This window comes from Pelmatolapia mariae, linkage group LG13 (assembly GCF_036321145.2).
Source record: "Pelmatolapia mariae isolate MD_Pm_ZW linkage group LG13, Pm_UMD_F_2, whole genome shotgun sequence".
Classification (NCBI taxonomy): domain Eukaryota; kingdom Metazoa; phylum Chordata; class Actinopteri; order Cichliformes; family Cichlidae; genus Pelmatolapia; species Pelmatolapia mariae.
In genome coordinates, this window is record NC_086238.1 from 36,531,144 (window position 1) to 36,551,142 (window position 19,999).

At 42.6% G+C, this 19,999-nt stretch overlaps 1 protein-coding gene across 1 annotated transcript in view; it reads left to right on the plus strand.

Moving 5' to 3' along the window:
- The window catches only part of pdzd8 (PDZ domain containing 8), a 46,348-nt gene that overhangs the window by 17,753 nt on the left and 8,596 nt on the right, over nucleotides 1–19,999 (plus strand). The window contains exon 3 of the mRNA XM_063491157.1: nucleotides 574–676. Coding sequence (XP_063347227.1) covers nucleotides 574–676 — 103 coding nt within the window. The remainder of the gene's footprint in view (nucleotides 1–573; nucleotides 677–19,999) is intronic.

The following is a 19,999-nucleotide window of genomic DNA, read 5'->3' on the forward strand; positions in this document are numbered from 1 at the left end:
TGTCTGATCTAAACCAGTCGTGTCACTGGCGTCCCAGAAGCCCCTGCAGCAGGGCCAGTCTGGCCCAGTGGATGGCTTTGCATTGTGTTTGGCACCAGAAACCATTTTGATTCAACTTTGATTAAGATGTTAACTTCTTCACAGGAAGCACGGTACTGATCAAGAGCAGGTTTTTTGTTTTTAACTGTAAAATTGAAAGTCCCTGTGCTGATGATAACATGCCGTATGTTACAGCAAATGTTCTCATATACTTCATGACTGTGTGTTTGGTTGTGACAGTAAAGCACATCACATGAGCCTTCACGCTGTCCTGCAGCTCACCTGTGCTGACCAAACACTGACTCGCCACGAGCAGTCCAATGGAGTGCTAGCTCAGTAACTTTAAGGCGACACAGAGGATGTGGAAACGCTACATTCAGAAATGTCATGTTGTGTAGTTCCTTTACATATTTGGGCCCAAACTCTGTCTTTTCCAGTATAGTGAGCTACAAACACTCAGGCCAATGGATAGATTTGACTTCACTGCTACCTCTGAATGTAGTTCTCGTCTGTGTTTTTGTTGGGGCTCTTCAGACTGTTCATCCTGGGCTCCTATGACAGAGAAACCTACGTCCATTGCACCCTGGAGCTGAGCAGCCACCAGTGGAAGGAGAAGGCTCGCAGTTCCATCAAAAAGGTAAAGGAAGCTCGTTTTATAACTTTATTCTCCATCTCTGTCAGACATACTATCATAATATGTAGATGTTATAATACAGGACAGTGGTATCAGTAATATATAGAGTGGTCAAAGTAAGCTGTGCCTCCTCTTCACAACCCCACTTCTGATTGTTCCTGGTTATTCCCAATGAAAGGACAGATCCAGGTCATTTCTAACGCACAAAGTTACTCTGGATGGAATTTGGCCCTCTCTGGTGTCTTTCCATCAACGTTTTAGAAAACTCAACAGTGCCTCATCCGAACCAGGAGAGGGCGCTGCTGCACAGCTCTACATGAGCACAGTCACCACAGGCTGTATCGAGGCCGTTTGGATGAACTATGTTGCTGTGTTGGGCCCTTCAAAGATAATACTCAGGTTTTTGGTCACATAAGTAACAATTATATTTGCATTGGTAACAATCCAGTGTGATTGCTGAGCGTTAAAGTCTGTTTCCAGATATGGAGGCCGTCAGCTGAGGTTCAGAATGACACTTTTCAATTAGACTGATATGTAATGCACAGATTATTTAGCAGGTGCTGCTTATTGGACACCTTGTCATAGTGACAGTAATCCAGGCTTATTTTGATTTTGGCTGGCTGATGAGATTGTCCCATTGTTGACATTTTACACGGGAAAGAAAATGTTCAGGCCCCCGCGGCAAACCTTTTCTAATTGCTGCAATTTAGAGATATTACAGTTATCACATCAGGCTTGTTTGGAAGTGACTAATGAGCATTTTTAGAGGGAAATGTCAGGCTTAATTTGTGGCTCTGGCTCCAGCAAAGCCTGATGCCCGTATACTTGCCACACACTCCTGGATGACATTTGCGATGCCTCAAAAGATGATTTCTATTGTGGTGAACAGTAATTGGCCTGTACTGTTTTCTCATGTGGTGTTTAATGACTTTGGGAGAGTTGCATTGTCGTCCAGCAGGGGGCATTAAAATATCAGCACCAAGCGTTTCTTTTATTCAGCATTTACACGATATGATCAGAGTATCAGGTTTGTACCGCTGAAGTTCAGCGTTAGCTTTTTTTGTCTCTCTATGAAATCTAACATGACGTGTGTGTCTTCATGGTTATAAGTAACAGTAAAAAGACTTTTACTCACCAAAGCTGGACTTCACACGTCTTAGATGGTCTGTATGGACTACACAGTATGCCATTATTTCTAAGATGATTACATCAGAAGCTCGGCAGCGCCACAAACACAATCAACAGGTTGAATGTGTACGCTTGGATACGTGAAGACGAGGCCTAACAAACAGAAATGTGCTCCACCAGCTGCTATCTGAATAGCAGTGATTCAAAGACTTAACAAAGGAATAAAAAAGGCTGTAAAGCTGCTTTGTAGAGGACAGTTAGATGTTGTGTTTTCCTGCTGCTGCCTTTAGGGGACGCCACAGCAGATCATCTGCTTCCGCCTCACACTAGCGTAGCATCCTGTCACACATTCATGTCTGCCTTCACTGTATCCATGAATGTTCTGTGGTCTCCATCTATTGCTCCTGCCTGGCAGCTCCATCCAACACCTTTTGTCCAGTGTTTGTGTGCACTGTCCCTCCATGAACAGAACGTGTGTTTATGGCTGCATGAGGCTGAACTTTGTCCTTCTGATGCACTCGTCTCTAATCTGGTCCTTCCTGCTCGCACCAAATCAAAACCTTTCCATCTTCAACTGTGCCGCCTCCAGCTCTGAGTTTTGTTAGTGCCTCTGTCTCCCTACCATACATCATAGCAGGTCTCCCTGCCATCTTGTAAACCTGCACATTCACTCTGCTTCACTCTGTCCTTCTGTCACAGCTGGAGCCCGTGCTCGTGCTGTGACAGAAGGATCAAGATATTTAAACTTGCTTACCTTCACTATCTGTAGTTCATGTGTATTCTGTTTCATACCTACATTCATCTTTTCTCCAAAGCATGCCTCCTCTCCTGGCTCTCCTCCACCCACTCTCTAAGGTCACTGCAGATCATGGTGTCGTCTGCAAACATCACAGTCCACAGAGTGGACTATGATGTTTGTGGTACGAGCCATGCAGGACTATGACTCCTGCGTGGCTCGTTCTGTCAGCCTGTCAATCACCATTGCAAACATAAGGGGCTCTGAGCAGACCCCTGTTGTAATCCCACCCCCACCTCGAACCCATCTGTCACTCGTACCACACATCTCACTGTGTCGCTGTTCTCATGTTGTTAGTGCCTCTGTCTCCCTACCATATGCATGTCCTGCACTAGCTTCAAATACCTCTGCTGTTCTTCGTCCTCATAACGGCCCTCACTTCTCCTTACTAACGCTCTGCATGTTCTACACACATCCTAAGTATCATTTTCTACATTCAGACTGGTTGAGATGGGTTCCAGTCCCACCGTGACCCCGACCTGAATAAGGGTAACCGTGGATGGATGGATGAGGGAACGGACACTGTAATTGTCATGATACAATCATTGTTTATGACGTTTAGAGCAATTTCACAGAAAGGTAGCACAAAGTGAAGACGCTGTGTGACTCCAGCCTGAGCCTTGCTCGGTGGAAAGTGTAGAATTGCAGTAATGCATGAACAGGTCCACACTCGACGAGCACAGCCACGAGCACAGGCCTCTCCAAGTGGACCCACTTCAAAGCACTCGTGTCCCTTTTTTGTTAATGAACACATACAAATGCAGATTCACGGTGGCATTTGAGCCTAATTTATCAGACGTCTCCAGTCTGCATGTCCCCAGCAGGACTCTGTAGTAAGGATTAAAGGCTATACCATCTGGAAAAGGTCAAACCGCCATCTTTCTCTCCCTTTCCCTCTGTTGATTGCAGATATGACCGTTGCCTGTCCTGTGTTAATAGCTTTTTATGCCTCATTTTGCCCAGTGTGAGCTGCTGCGATTCACTGCACTGTGTGTCTGCTGTCACATAGGGGGGCCTTCTCTAATCAGTCAGATCCCTTGCAGTCTGTGTGACATGCTTATATGATGCCATATCTGTGTGTTTCCTCGTCCATACACACAATAGAAAGTGTGTCCATACGTGAAAGAGACGTGCTGCGTTTTAATTAGCTTTCTATTTGTTCTGTCTCCTTCTCAGTTGCAGAATACGGTTTATTCACCGTTACTATAAACTGGTGCTGATAGCTTTGACGTTTGGCTCGGTGCTTCTTAGTGTTTGTCATTGCTTAATGATTTGTGTTAACCAGCTCTCTGTCCACATCGACACCTGAGCGTGTCTGAAATGAGTATTTAGTACACACTGAGACTTGCTGTGCAGACGTGGTGCTGCTGGGGATGTTATTCTGTTTATAACCTGCTGTCACTGATGGTTAGGTTCATGCCGTAAGCTGCAGACGGCTATTTTTATATTTGCTGTAAGTGAATTGGATTTAATAGGACGCCAGGATTCACAGGTTTCTCAGCATGAACCCGTTTCTCATAAAATGGGTTTGAAATATCTTCAGATCCCCTCAGAGCACACGGGCTGGTCAGCAGTCTAACTGCTACGGTGTCTTTATCGTGAAATGTCGCGTTTTACAAACTGCCACTTATTGGTTATTCATCACTTAAACTAACAGCAGGGAATGTTGGCATAGAGCTTATTACATGTAATAACTTGTATAGTGCAGTATCACAAACACACACATGTGCATGCAAAGCATATTCGTGCTGAAGGTGAAGGTGGATGGCAGGAGGCGGCTTTGTGTCTGTTGGGCGTGTTTGTACATCTGGCCTGCTTATTCCATCATCGGGCCTCAGCTGATGCTTGCTGACAGCTTCACCAAAGAGACATGCGATGTGTGTATGAACACACGTCAGGTGATCATTTGTTGTGTAAAAATTCTGTTGTACACGGTCGGTGGCTTTGTTGTGTGTGTGTGTGTGTGTGTGTGTGTGTGATGTTGTCTATGGCCAAGTGCCCAAAATCATGAAGCTTCCTAAATCTGAAGCAGAAACATAAGTGAGTGGTTCTGTTAGAGTGAGTGCTGACCAATGAGCCACACATGTGCATCAGCCCTGATCCAATGAGCTTTCCTCTGTAAACGAAGCCGCCAACACGATCGAGTCACGGTTCATGTAAGTACTGTAGACGTGGACCTTTATTGACAGTGTGGCTCATTATAAATGGACTGATTCTTAAAGAGTGCTTTAATACAGCGTGCCTCATTCACCCATACATACATGAGCACTGCATAGTAATAGTATTAAGAAGAGGTTCGTGTGTGGATGAATAAACTCCTCCTTGTTTTAGCAACAGCTTAAGCTTTAAAAATCAAACTTTCTGCCGTTCTTTTCCCCACATTGTGCTAAAGTTTAGTCTGCAGCCGAGTCAGGTTAGTACTGGGACTCTTGCTGAAATGCATGCAGAATATTCAGTATTGTCTTACTGAAATGAACAATACTTACATCTGTATGCCATCATATATTGCTGCAAAGCAGCAATATATATCATTGCATGTATCTCATTCAGCATGTTGCCTTCACAGATGCTTCGTTTACCCACTAATGCGTTGCTAGAGCCGGTCCCAGCTCCCACATCTTGAAAATATTTGAGAGCCTTGTCTGCAGCTGTCACCCGCTCCTCAAGACACAATATCTGATCCTTTTCCACTGTCTGTTTTCCAGGCTTCTCACATTGCAGTCAATACTCACTGTGTGAATATTGACTGCAATGACACTCACACACACACACACACACACACACACACACACACACACACACACACACACACACACACACACACACACACACACCTTTCTCCATTAGAGTGGTTGTTTGATGTTCCAGTGTGGCTGTCTTTGTGTCTTTAATCTGCTGCAGACACCTGATGAAAGGTTGATGAGCAGTGCACACACACACACACACACACACACACACACACACACACGAATGACTCATCTAGTACTTCACTTCCTATTCAGCATTGTTTTTGGGGTACAAATGATACGTCTATATCGGAACATAAGAATGCAGTAACACCTTTTCAAAGGGCGATGACTTTGTCATTCTTAACAGGATTAAGAAGATTCAAACGTTAAACTTCAGAAAAGTAGTAAAAGTCCTACACACACCTACTAGCCTCAAGTATATGATGAGGACCCTGTATATAGTTTTGTATGTGCACTTTTTGCTACATCCAGTAGTAATGACAGTGCAAAGAACTGATAAATAGTAGTTTAGCTTTTTAAACTAACCTTTAAACACATTCGTTCCTAAGTAAATAGAGTTCATGCAGAAGAGTTTAGTGCCAGTGAACATCTATCAAGATCATTTGTTTGCTAGGATTGTATCTCAGGCGGCGTGAGTGCACAACATTTTTTTATTATGTGGTTCACTAACAAAGACAAGTCCATGTTTCCTCTGCTTTTTAAGCTCCTCAGCAGGAGGTTGTTCAAAGCATGTCTGTGTGTGTGTCTGTGTGTGTTTCTGTGTGTGTCTTTGTATGTTTGTCTTCTCTCTTGTCACATAATTCCGGAGCAGGCCTCTGTGCGGTGGTGCCAGCTGTTGTCGGACTTGTTGGTCCTCTTGTATTGCTGTAATGATGAATTTAAAACTGATCCTTTGGCTCGTTGATGTGCAAAATACACATGTAAAGTGCTACTTAGGATCCACTCTATATGTCCCAGCCTGAGTATAAGATTCTCCAAATAACTGTCAGGTTATTCTGCATGTGCTCTCATGTGTATCGCTCTGATGCTTTGTACAGTCTTTAAATCTGGAAACCAGACAATGTAATGATATGTTTTCTCTTCTCAAAAATGCACAAAGGCACACAAAACCAAATTGTGTGCCGTGTCTAAATGCACAGCCATTAGATATTCAAATGGCACCTAAGGGAGCCCGTCACATCCGTCACACACACACTGTGTTGTAAAAGGTGATGCATTCATCAACCATTTCCACTTTGCCATCTCAGTTAAATGGCCAGTTCTAATTCTATTTGACAACAGCTGCATGTTGCAAAAGGCTGATTAAAGACATGAGAGATTGGTCTCACAAGCTTTTTGTTACTTATCGCTTTTCCACTGATGCATTTACCTTGCAAGAAACTCAATAGACCAGTCAATATGTGCATGACACAAAGAGCCGCAGCCATATTACAGATTTGTTGATATTACTCTTTACAATGATTTTGTTCTGATCCTGGAGGTCTTTCAATAGCAAAGAAATGAGCTGTTAGTGGGTCATGACTCTTAAAATTGGCAGATAATTCATGTCCTAACAGGTGTTTCTCACCAGAAACACCAAATACAGAATCTGACATGTGATAAAGATGTTGTCTAAATTAATAGTTTGGTCTCCTTTTGGATCTGAAGCCTGTAAATTGATGACGTAGGAAAAAAGGATTTATCTGTTAGGACATTTTCCCTTCCTGCCATGTAATTACATAAATGTCATAGATTTGGCTTTAAGTGGTTGGTTTACTGAGGAGAAACGGCATGTGTTTGATTTAAAACGATACAGCCCATATCAGCATGGCCAGCGGGAAAATATCAGGAAATGGCTGATTTTACCTGAGCATATGTACGTCTGCAGGTTTCTGCAAAAACTGGTGACCATTAGTTTAGACCCTGCCGTCCCACCGTGTAACCTATACTACACTTCATGTTGGTATAACTGAAAACAGTCCGGATGGTTGATGTATGAATGCACTGGAATAGCCTTCCATCCACAAAGACATGTCAACTGTTGTGACGTGAGCTAGTCTGTTTTTCCTCTCCTGTGTAAGTGTTATTTAGAGCGATGGTAAGCACTAAATATATTTATGGTTTCTACTTCTCCTTACCAAAAATGATATTATGTAGGGTGCATTTATGCAGCAGACCCAGATAAAACTAAGATATTTATTGTGCTCTTCCTCCCCAAATCACTCAGTGTTTGTGGAAGTCGCTAGCTTTAAGTAGCTGTTTTCAGAGGGCCGGCAGCGAGGAACACTAAGGATTGTTCTCTTTTTTTGCTCGTGGACAGAAAGTGAGAAAATGTGCAAATGCGAAAAAATGACCAGTAAATGTTACGTGGCCAGTCGGTCAGATCGGCCCTCACAGATTCAAGGAGCAAAATGACATTTGAGCAGTCGATTGAAGCAGACCGAGGACAGCGGCTCAGTGGCAGCACCGAGCATCAGCGCTTAAAGGAAAGGAAGGACTGAAATGCCAATTTGATAATGAAGGAAGTGGTGTCTTAATCCTTTCTGAGCCAGAGTAGCTTTGAATTTTGTTGTCATTTATTCAACTAGCATGATGTAGCAGTCTTGATAGATCATTATTTTTCAATGCCAGGACAAAGACTGTGCTACAAAAAGAAACTGCGTGGGCGACCAAACCACTGTTTCTCTCCATACAAGTGCAAATTAGGCAAAACACCTTTTTGTTTCCCCCTGTCTCCATAACAACTGCTTTGTTCTTTAAGCTTTGAAACTGGCTTCCTATCAAAAAAACGGCAACTTGAAAATTCATATCGAGGCGCCCAGCACATGCATATCACTAAAGTTTACAGCGATCACATAAGACTGGAGAAAAATTAATATCTACCCAATACTCTGTCAACACCATATATGTGCAAAACAACAGGGCAAACACAGCAGTTTATTTAGGTTGATACGGTGAGTGGACCAGAAAATGACCCGAGTCAATCATAAATGGATAAAAGAACCACCTTCAGCATAGAAGCTGAATCAGTTGATACATTATTTTAACTTTGAATACAGCTTTGTTTCAAATGCTGACCATGTGTGAGTTCAGTGTATTTAAGGATTGAAGATAAGACTTTATTGGAAATGTGTGCGTTACCACAGCTCGGGCACAGACGGCAGAAGAATACAAAGACTCTACTACAATATGGTCAAGAGAATATAACATGTATACAGTGGTAGCTGAGGTTCTATGCACATGCATACCCAGTATGTGTTCTGCATAGAGGGTTGTGTAAATTTGCATAGCATACATATGTACATGCACACACACATACACCATTAACCTCCTAAGACCTGAACTCTTCCACAGCATGCATTTTTAATTTCTCTTTGATATTTGGGCTGATTAGGACCCGATGAATGTAAAAACAAAGAATTACCAGATTTTTTTTTTTTTTAAACCCGATTTTTGTTTCTAAGAAAAATAAGAGCCACATATGAGGATATTTGTTTAAAATTTCGATAGACCAGTGGCAGTATAATGTCCTCGTGAGTGGATATCAGGCCCTTGTAGAGCCAAATTGAGTATTTTGGTCTAAATAACCCAAAATGTGATGGCCACATATGTGGACGCCAGGTCCTAGGAGGTTAAACAAAATATTCTCACTAAATATACATACATACAAATGCTTTAATGTTACAATCCAGTTTCATCTAAGCACCTCTTGGTGCATCCGCATCAGCTAACCCTTTAAAAAGCCCCCACAGGTTCATTTAAGGCCCTTATCTTACAGAGTATATTTAGTCGTCCTTAGACTGTAACCTACCACTTGCCTGTGTGACTGTGTCTGAGAACACGTACTACAGAATATGCGTCACAGTTAAAAATCCTAATAGGTACCCACGTAAACACCTGAGCAGCTATTGGCCATGCAGCCTGGTCCTCAGCCCACTCCACCTTCGTCACCATCGGGGCTGCTAATTTGATGTGGCAGGGAATTGCTGCGTACTTGCCTCGCAGCGACTTGTACCCTATAACCATACACAAAACGATCTGACATGTGGTATTAGATTAAATTACCAAGCAGTGCACTGACAAGGAAAAGGATTTGCTCAACCCCCACATCTCCATCTCACACACACCCTCCCAGACATGCTGGAGACCAAAGAGACGTTCAGCTAGGCGACAGGAGGTGCTGCCTCAGTCTAACTTATCCATTATGTCTGCAACTGGCTCTTTCTTCTTATAGATCATTATAAATATAACCTTCATACCAGAGTCCTTCACTTTAGTGTTTGCATGACTCCATTCAGGTTTTCTGCTTTATTTTGGATTTCATTTTTAGACTTCTTTGTATTCAAAGTGGATCAGCAAATGATTTTTAGCTTTTGAGTATCCTTATGAATTTGCAGAATATAAATGACACTTAATGCAGAGGTTAAATCTCAAAGAGAGTCTGACAGCCCAATAGCAGCAACTCCTTGTGGGAATGTCTTCAATAGTAAGGGTCTGTGGCAGCACTGACACTTTTTTCTTCATATTTGAAATAAAAAACAAACATTTTGATAATTCCCTTTCAAAATAAAATAGATATTTTGTTAAAGTGCATTCAACAGAATTAAAAAAGACCAATGAACCCTATCAGTGCACAAACCCACAGCAGTAACACACATGAATACAACATTTACTGCTGCACACTGAGAACACAGCTTTGTGCACTTGTAATTAGGCACGGCTTCTTACACAGTCCATATTATGTTGATATCTAGGCTACATTTACCTGGACATCATTAATGCGACAACTGACAGTTTGTTTTTTTTTTAATTTTTTGTTTTGTTTTGGTTTTTGGTTTGTTTGCTTTTTGGTTTTGGCTTGTTTTGGTTGGTTTTGGCAATCCGAAGGCAGCGGTGAAGCGTGTTGTCAGTCGGTGAGCAACGAGAGCTCCTTTTATTTGATTGAAAAGCTTGATTCACATGTGTACGCTGACCCAAACACACTGAGGATGATGACGGCTACTTTCTTAACGTTAAGACGCTGATGTGTATTGACATCAGTCCAAAACTTTACTGGTCCGTCAGTGCGAAGATCCTGTGCCATGGCTACAAGTTCGAGAATGAACTTCCCCTCGTCAATGGAAGGACCGCTTCCTTCGCTCTGACCGATAAGTCCCCTTCTGCTGAAACAGTAAATGGCTCTATGGAAAAACTCATCACCTCTAATTGACCAGAAAAGTTCTCTTTTAACCTCGCAATGAAATCAGTCATCACGTCCATGTCTGGTGCCGTGATGAGATGCATTTGCAGAGCGTTGGAAAATGCAGTAACCGGCCTGTGTCGCGAAAGCATTCAGCTTGACTTGGAATGACAGTTCTGCCTTGTAGTCCCACACTGAGGTCATTCAGGTGTTTGAATGTGTCGCTCAGAAAGCCGACACTGGCCATAAAGCTGTTGTATGCGATTCAAGCGTGTTTCTGTTTTTTTTTTGCCTGCTGTTGCAGAGGAAAGTCAAACACTCCTCTTTGAGGTCACAGAAACGCTCCAGCCTTTGGACAGCCACCTGACATCATTGTGCAGTAGCAGGTCACGGTGCTCAGCAGACGTTTCTGAGAGCAGCATGCGGAATAAGTGGTGCTGGAGGCTCCGCCTTAACCAATCACGCTGCCCGTTTTGAGCTCTGTGCTTACTTACACAACGCCATCTGATGCACAATGCAGTGTAAGGTTATCATTTGAGGTGCAACAACCAACCACGGTGCTGCCAAACTGCTCACTTTACTGCCATGGGTGGAGCTCCATCCGTCACAAGCATACAGACATGCTTCATATCCAGACCTCTGTCCTCGAAAAAAGCTGAAATTTTCTCAAACATTATCTCGCCAGTTGTGTCCCGCTAACGGCAGTAAGCCATGAAAAACACGACCATCTATTCACAACTGTGCGTTATCAGTTGTGTCTGTGGACTCGTCTACTGCTATAGACTTTACATCAGTTTTCTTCAGGTTATCTATCAGCATTTCAAACACGTCTGACGCCACAGTTTTAACCCTATGAATATTTGAACTGTCTTTAATAGCAGACGTCACACTGACTTGTATATCTTCATCATTTATCACCTCATCCACCACGGCCAGCATGCAGTCTTTCACTGTTTCAGAGTCTGTCAAAGGCTGGATCTTCTTCACAAACACAGCAAACATAAAGGGACGCGCTGTCTGAGCTGCACATGACCTCGCCGTGGTAGTACAGCTCTGGTTGTAGATGCAGGAAACTCTGTACTTTTGCAGGGAAAGTTTGTGCAGGAAGCTGTTTGTCACTGTGGTGCCTTTGTAAGTTGTAATCTTTAAGAACCATCAGCATCGATTCACTGTGTGTAGTAGATGGTGCACTGTGGGTTGAATATTGCTAGGCTACTAGGTGTGTTGCGTCTACACTATGCTGTGGGAATTTCACAGTGGTTTTTTTGGTTTTCTCCGTGTTTCTGCCAGGGCCACAGGCAGACGTTGCTCCTGGGCCGCCATTTGAATGGGCTGCTTGTAGGGGCTTTGATTTGCATGAACCTTTGAAATGGACTGGTTCTTATATAACGCTTTCTACTCTCACGGAGCACTCAAAGCGCTTTATACAACTCGTGCATCCACCCAATTGTACCCATTCACACAAGCACTTTATCTAAGGTTTTTAGTGCTTCTATCTAACATTCACTCGCATTCACACTCCGATGGATGCATCGGAGAGCAACATGGGGTTAGTATCTTGCCCAAGGATATTTGGCATGTAGACTGGAGGAGTCTGGGATCGAAGATGTGAGAAGGTGACCCGCTCTACCACCTGAGCTACGGCCACCCTATATTTTAGGATATAGTTATTCTATAGTTTGGGCTCTCTAATTTTATCCATATAACATTTAATGAGCTAAATATAAATACTTTTGTAGGGAAAAGGGAAATATCTAAGCATGGAAACCTACTCTCATAGCATGTTTTCATTTTACTCTTTTGTAATGTAAAATGTAGCCTTTTAAAAAAAAAAAAAAAAACATCCAATTTATTTGTATGGAATCTTTGTTGCAGAAGCCCTATGATATACACCATTGTGTCATAGATGTCTTATCAAAGTGAGTATTTTATTCAGAAGATCAAAGTAAGACTTGTCTGGGTTTCTGTCCTGCAGGTAAAGGAGACGACTTTAAAGCAGTGAAAGCTGCCATTTGAACATATTAACCTTTCATTTGTTCTCTGTGGCAGTGTAGATAAAAGAGGCAGGATTTGCTAGAATAGATGGTGAATTGCTCCATTTACATGTATCCAGCTGAGGGTTGTGATGTTCTTTGTTTGTCTTTCCTGCTCAGAGACAAGAAACCGGGAGCTACTTGTTGTCTTAGTCAATGTTAACAAGATTAGTTTAGACACTGCTGCTCAGCCCTCAGAGCAACTACCTCTGCACAGCAATTAAACTCTGAAATTTACAGAGCATACCTTCTATCAGAAGTCAGAGGAGAAAGCATCCATATATTACTTTTTATTGAACTTTGTTCACCCCGTAGTTGTCAAGAATTTTATTGAAATCAACAATTGACATGGATGGATGCTTTAAATTGTACTGAGAGCTAAGGTTACTTCAGCCCTTAAACCAGCATCTCTGCCCTTAAGCAACAGGCTAATTGGCCCATTGATATATGTAATGCAGTGCTTGTTTTTAAATATAATTTTTGCATGTGACTTAACCAAGTGTTGTGTCCTGGTCCAGTGAGTGACTCTACTTGCCTGCTTCTATATTGAGCAGTGACTTAAATGTTTTCTCTAGGGTTGAAAAGTAAAGACGACACAGAAACAACGACGGTGCGTCTGATGTCCACAGTAGGGCTGTAGGGTATGACCAAAATCTGATATCCTGATTTTAGGGCATTTAATATCACATCTATCACAATACGGTGCATTGTCTCTAAATTCAGTTAATATTTTTTATATTCGTCACACAGAGTTTTTTTAAAATTAATTAATCAAAAATGAAATCAACGTGGGCCGTATGTGGCTTCATGTGCAGTGACTCTGGCTATCATTACTGCTCCTGTGTGTTGTCAGGAAACTGGCCTGCAGACGATGACTGTGGTGTCTCCAGTCTGAGTTGCATTGTTAGGATAGTACAGGGTTGTGTTGTGTGGCTTGTACTCATAAAACGAATGAAGTAAATTTACCTGTGTGAAGTGTTTTCGGTTGGCTGTTGTATACCTGGAGCAGAGTGTTTGACCAATGCACCCAAATCTATATTTATAGAGATGAAGTGTAACTGTGAGGCGCGCTATGAATTAAAGAAGAAAAAACAAAAAACAAAGCAGAAATGAAGCATCGCCAAATATGTTTCCAAACCAACTCCCTTCCAAGCCAAATACTAGAACATATGATGAAGCATATCCTGCATTTGGCTTCACCTGCACAAGTGCCAAGGTAGGTCTCCCCGACAGAATAAGCTTCCCCTGCATCGGGAGCACGCGCTGGGCTCTCCAAACCACGGACAAACAGTATCCCACATTCTTGATTTTTAGTTCACAAACACTTCTTATAATGACTAACTACTCCTGACATGTTGGAGATGATAGCTCTTTATACAGTAAAGTTACCGTGGGATAAAAATAATATCAGGCTGATCCTGACACAGTTTGTTCTAGGACTGGGCGATATATCGAATTTTTTTTAAAAATATCGATATATATTTTTATATAATAAAATAGATGTGACAATATCGTTTATATCGATGTAGCCTATGTTACGTTATAATTATACTTGTGGAGCCACAAGTTTGCCTCTTTCGTCCACTTTTGTCTTTATGCAACGTTACTCTGCCTCGCCTCTCCTTCACTGAACACAACTCCCCCTCCTCCCCCATCGCTTCACCTGCAGGCATCGACAAGATGTACACGGCAAATCTCCGTTAACGAGTTACTGCGCATCGCCCCGTGCGTGGGGCTGGACGGCGTCAACGAGCTAACCATGCTAACGAGCTAACCACGCTAACGCCATGCAGCCCAGAGGGGCTGCACAGCCTAGAATCCTTTCATTCTCTCAAAAGTTGACAGCGCGCCTTTTGTATGAATTCTGGTTGTGCTTGATGACCGCGAACCGATTTTATGTGGACTTTGCTAAGCTACGGAGCTGCACCGCTTGATGATTGTCGGAGCATTACGGCTACCGTAGTCTGGAGTGATACGTACTGTGCTTCAACGTAATATTACCGTATTGTGTGTGTATAAGGACCATAAATGGCACCTGTTCAGAGACATGGTTACGAAGCGGATTTCAAACTCCAGGCTGTCAGTCACGCAGTAGAAGTTGGGAACAGAGCAGCTGTGAAATCTGTCTTTGTTATTATGCTCATTGTCTTTAGTTTACATTTTGACTGCACAATTGTGAGCTCTTTGTTATGCACAAAAACAACATAGTTTTCTTTTATTTGTGGAGCATTATTATTTAATAAATGCTGATAATTTATTTATTTTATTTAAGTGCCTGTGTGACATCTGGGACACAGCTTTGACTAAGAACTCTCTTTTTGTTCTTACTTTATGGCTTTAAAAAATATCTAGATATATATCGTATATCGCCATCCAGCTTAAAAATATCGAGATATGAATTTTGGGTCATATCGCCAAGCCCTAGTTTGTTCCCCCGGTTCAAATCAGGGACGGGCAGGGGGCAGGCAAAGATTTTCTTGTAAAACAAAGGGGGCCTAGCAAAAAAAAAACAACACTGGTGTAATATGAAACAACAGACGTTTTAATATCCCCATCTGATATATTTTATCATATCACTCAGGTCTAGTCCACATCTGGGTAATTCTAAAAGACAGTTAAAAAGGCTTTGGGCTGGATATTTGGGCAGGAATACGTTGACACTGCGTCTGTAACTGGCAGGTGTCTGCTGGGCTTCAGCTCTGCTAATTTGAGCTCTTGACTGTGTTTTTGTTTTTTTATTATGCACCAGGTTCATAGAGCAGTCAGGTCCCCCACTTGTAGCATGTAAGTTGGGACATCGTACACTGATGGACACAGCAAAGTGCCTGGGATATTGTGTGGGAATATCTGTGCCAAATATGGACTAGAGCAGGGGTGGGTGAGTCCAGGCCTGTAGGGCCGGTGTCCTGCAGGTTTTAGATCTCACCCTGGGTCACGACACCTGAATCAAATGATTAGTTCATTACCAGGCCTCTGGAGAACTTCAAGACATGTTGGGGAGGTGATTTAGCCGTTTAAATCAGATGTGTTGGATCAAGGACACATCTAAAACCTGCGGGACACCGGCCCTCGAGGCCTGGAGTTGGACACCCCTGGGCTAGAGGTTCCCAAGTTTGACTTCCAGATAGTAAGCTCGATAGTAGTAAGTAATACCTAGTAGGATAGTCAGCATGGGCTGGCCCACCAAAAACGAAATATGAGTGGTTGACGAGGAGTAGAAGACCACAGCTGTGATAGAAAGATGGCAGCAAAATCAGAAAACAGAGAAATGCTCCCAGTGTTACTAGCTTACTGCAGTGATGTGCACCTCAAACAAATAGTGGACTACTTTCAGGGTAAATGAAATACATGCCCTTTTTAAAATAGTGTTTCTATGACATACAATACTAAGATTATTGGTCCGTAGTGTGTTGATGGCCGAGGCCGTGAACCATGTTTATAAGACCATGAATCCTTCACATTTAAAGGGGAGGCTGTGTGTGCCAGCCACAGGTAAGAATGTCTTCTAAATGTGGCTGACTTTGCAGTAAACTTAATCTTATGTTCATATATTCAATTTCTCCTTCTACACTTGGTCACTGTATTTAAATACAAACTAATAGAACAGGTTTAGGATGGTTTTGTTTTTTAAACAAATGAAACTGCAGATTTATGTCTTGAAAACGAGCTAATATTAGCACTGGGCCTTTGTGTGTGCTGCCATATAATTGGGTGCATATGAGTGACTGTGACTGCGCATATATTGGTGTGTGTGTGTGTGTGTGTGTGTGTGTGTGTGTGTGTGTGTGTGTGTGTGTGTGTGTCTATTTGCACTTGAGCAGGATGGACTTGTGTTCTCCTCTGCAAATCTATTGTAGGCATTGGTACAGCAGCTGTATACACACAGCTACAAGGCTGCTCCTCAGAACCTTAAGTCCCGCCCCCTCCCCGCCGTATGCCAGTGTATCATGCAGCAGATAATAAATGAAACAGTCAGCCACTGTGTTTGCAGAGTTGTTAGTTAATACCTTAGTGATATATAAATGTTGTCGTACACAGTCTAAATTAAGTGAAATCATTTTATCATTCATAGACACACATTACAACTACCATATTTCCTTATACGTAAGGCGCATTAAACAACACAGTCAGATAAATCAAACTTTATTCAACTCATTCTTCTTGCTTCCTCCACTTCTGTACCATTGATTCATTAATGCTGTATTCTCTCACAGCTGCTCTATTCCCATGTTGTTGCAGTATGTTAATGACTAACCTCGTATTGTGGATGGATTATCTCAGTTGTTCTCCTGACTGAAGTTTGGTCCGTTTACAGCATCCTGCCATGCGATTGCAGGATTGTCCCTAACCATCAGGAACCCTCACGTTAACTTTTATTGAGTGGAAGAAAGTTAGCGTTCATCCTCCAGCTTCACTGTGTTTATGCTAACATGGCTGTGTAGCTAGCGATCACGTAGCACATCATTATATACCAGCTAGCCCAACTTCAGTAACCCTACAAACGTCACTGCTGTTTAGTTTTCTGTCTTCATTTATGTTGGAAGTGATAGCAGAGCTGTACGTTTGAATTCTTTCAGAAATCTCTTAGTCAGAACATGCTATATCATGTTTAGGTGGAAGCTAGCGAGCTAACTTCCGCTAACTTCTAACTCTGTTAAATGTAATAAATTCTGTTTTCATGGATGCCTGGATGTTAAACTTAATAGTTACACCTGGTAAAGCAGCAACGCTGATCATTTTATTAAAGATGAAATAATTTAGACAGTTTTTAACGCTCAGTGATGCCGCAGTGTTCGTTTGGCTTTGGGACCTGAAGCGGACGGAGTTTTGGACCCAGATTCCTCCGCGAGGCTCCTGACTACGGTAGCCGTAATGCTCCGACAATCCATCAAGCGGTGCGGCTTCGTAGCTTAGCAAAGTCATACTAAAACATTTTTGACAGATTTTTGAGCGCCGTGTAGCACATAAAATCGGTCGAGGTCAGTAAGACACAACACAATGAGATGTTAAGATGGCGGATGTAGCAGGTGGTGGTGCAGACGTAGCTCCGACTTTCAAACGGTCACGATTAAAACCAGAGATATATAAAACAACTGATGGAAGGGTAATTGTAGAGGATGAACTACTTAATTTCCTTGCTGTAAAAATCAAAACTTTAAGTCAGGATGAAATTGTGTTGTTGGCCACGAACACATTTGAATCCGAGGGGATTGATGCCTCCAAGAAAGTTTTGTTTGAGCTCTGCCCCACTACCTCACAGCGGTGCGTTGGATATAAAGGACAGCATAAAGACGGCAACAATATTAAACTCTGTCTTAAAGTGCTGAATGAGTGTGGGGAGAATATCCCAAGATTTGTATCTCATCACCTGGATGATTTGCCGCCTGTTACATACTCCAGCATGGATGTGTGTTGTCTACTACGGCGAATGGACCAGCTGTGTGCTGAGGTGGCTGCTTTAAAACATGTAGTTAAACTACAGGCGGATGTCTGCGAGCAAGTTATGACCAATGCTGTGGAGGTCGACCAACGTGTGACTGTTCTTGAGTGTCGGTCTGAGGTGACGGCTGAGCCTGTTACTCTGAATGCTCAGGGGTCGGGGACCGATTCCCACTTTCCCCTGGGGAAACACGCAGAGGAGCGGTGGGGGAGTCGAAGTAAAGGCGGCCCGCGCGGAAGGCAGGGAGCCAGAGCTTTGGCTGCTTCAAGGACTGGGACAAGCACAGTGTCAGCGTTTTGTCCGGAGATGTTGCTATGTGGTCAAGATCGGGCTCCGACGACAGCCTCAGGTCGTAATATGGAAACTACAGCAACAACGGAGGATCCCGTTGAGACAGTGATTTCTACATGCTCCCCGCAATGGAGTAAAGTTGTGAAAAATGGCAAGCCTCGTCACAAGCTGGAGAAGGTTAATTCGGGTTCAGGAATGCATGCTGCTACCACTGGACGCAATAAGAGGCCTGGACCTGTATCGATTATCGGCACTGGAGCTGTGAGTACAATCAGAACTGTGAAAACTAAATTGGTGAGCGTGTTTGCCACTAAATTTGCCCTGGATGTAGATGCAGAAACTCTTGCTCTGAATTTGAGAGAGAAACTCAGAAGAGATGTGACCTGTCAAAAAATTGCTAGTAAACGTAGCAGGTTCGGCTCTTTCAAGGTTACTGCTGAATGTAATGATGTGGGTGAAATGTACAATCCTGAACTCTGGCCTGAAGGGGCTCTGGTCCGGCGTTTTTATGAACCTCGTATGCCCGGTACGGTGGTGCCAAACTCAGTGGATCCAGCAGGGGAGATAACTGCGCCTTCTGGTACCAACGTATCTACATGAAGATGTCTATTAGGGTATTATCTTACAACTGTCGTGGTCTACGTTTGGGACAGAGTGCAGGGGACAAAGCTCGACGGATTGTTGTGGACAGTCTGCTTGCAGAATGTGACATTTTATGCTTGCAGGAGACATGGTTGTCCAAACAGGACCTGGGAAAACTTAACTGTCTAAATGCAAGTTTTTTGGGAGTGGGGGAATCAACAACTGATCTCAGCACAGCTATAGTCAGAGGTAGAATACCTGGAGGGGTTGCTGTGCTTTGGGACAAACAAATAGACCCTGTGATAAAGCCCATTAGACTGAATGTAGACTGGTGTATTGGTATACAACATACACAGAACAATAGTAGTTTTATCATTCTTAATATTTATACTCCCTATGAATCTTGTCAAAATGAGCAAGAGTACCTCAGTAGGCTGGCTTTTATTAATGCATTTATTCAAGACAACGATACTTACAGCATAGATGTTTTGGGTGATTTTAATGCTGATCTCACAGACAGCAGTTCTCGGTTTGCTAACCACTTAACTCACTTTTGTGAAGTTAACAATCTTATCCTGTCTACCAAAGAGTTACTGCCTGCAGATAGCTATACATACATAAGTGAAGCCTGGCATAGTACATCATGGCTGGACCATTGTATCTGTACAGCTGATGGACATGCAGCTTTAGCAAACATGACTATTAGGTATGAGGTAACTGTGTCAGATCATATACCTTTTGGTTTTACTGTGAATGTGGAACAAATGCCAGCAACAACTGGAAATAATATTGCTAATATTGCTACCAGTGTAAAATTAGACTGGTCAGCATGTAGTGAAGATGATTTCTTAGCTTATCATAGTAATACTGATATACATCTGAACAACATTTCTTTGCCCAAAGAAGCTATTTTGTGCAAGGATGTCAACTGTAAGAATGCAGTGCATAAACATTTACTCTGCTCCATGTATGATGATATAGTGACTGCTCTGTATGGAAGTGGTACACTGCTTGATAAACAATATAAGCATAAGAAACCTAAGATCAGACCTGGCTGGAAAGAACATGTATCCATGTACCATGATGAAGCTCGTATAGCTTATAAATGTTGGGCCATGGCTGGAAGACCTAAACAAGGCCCAGAATTT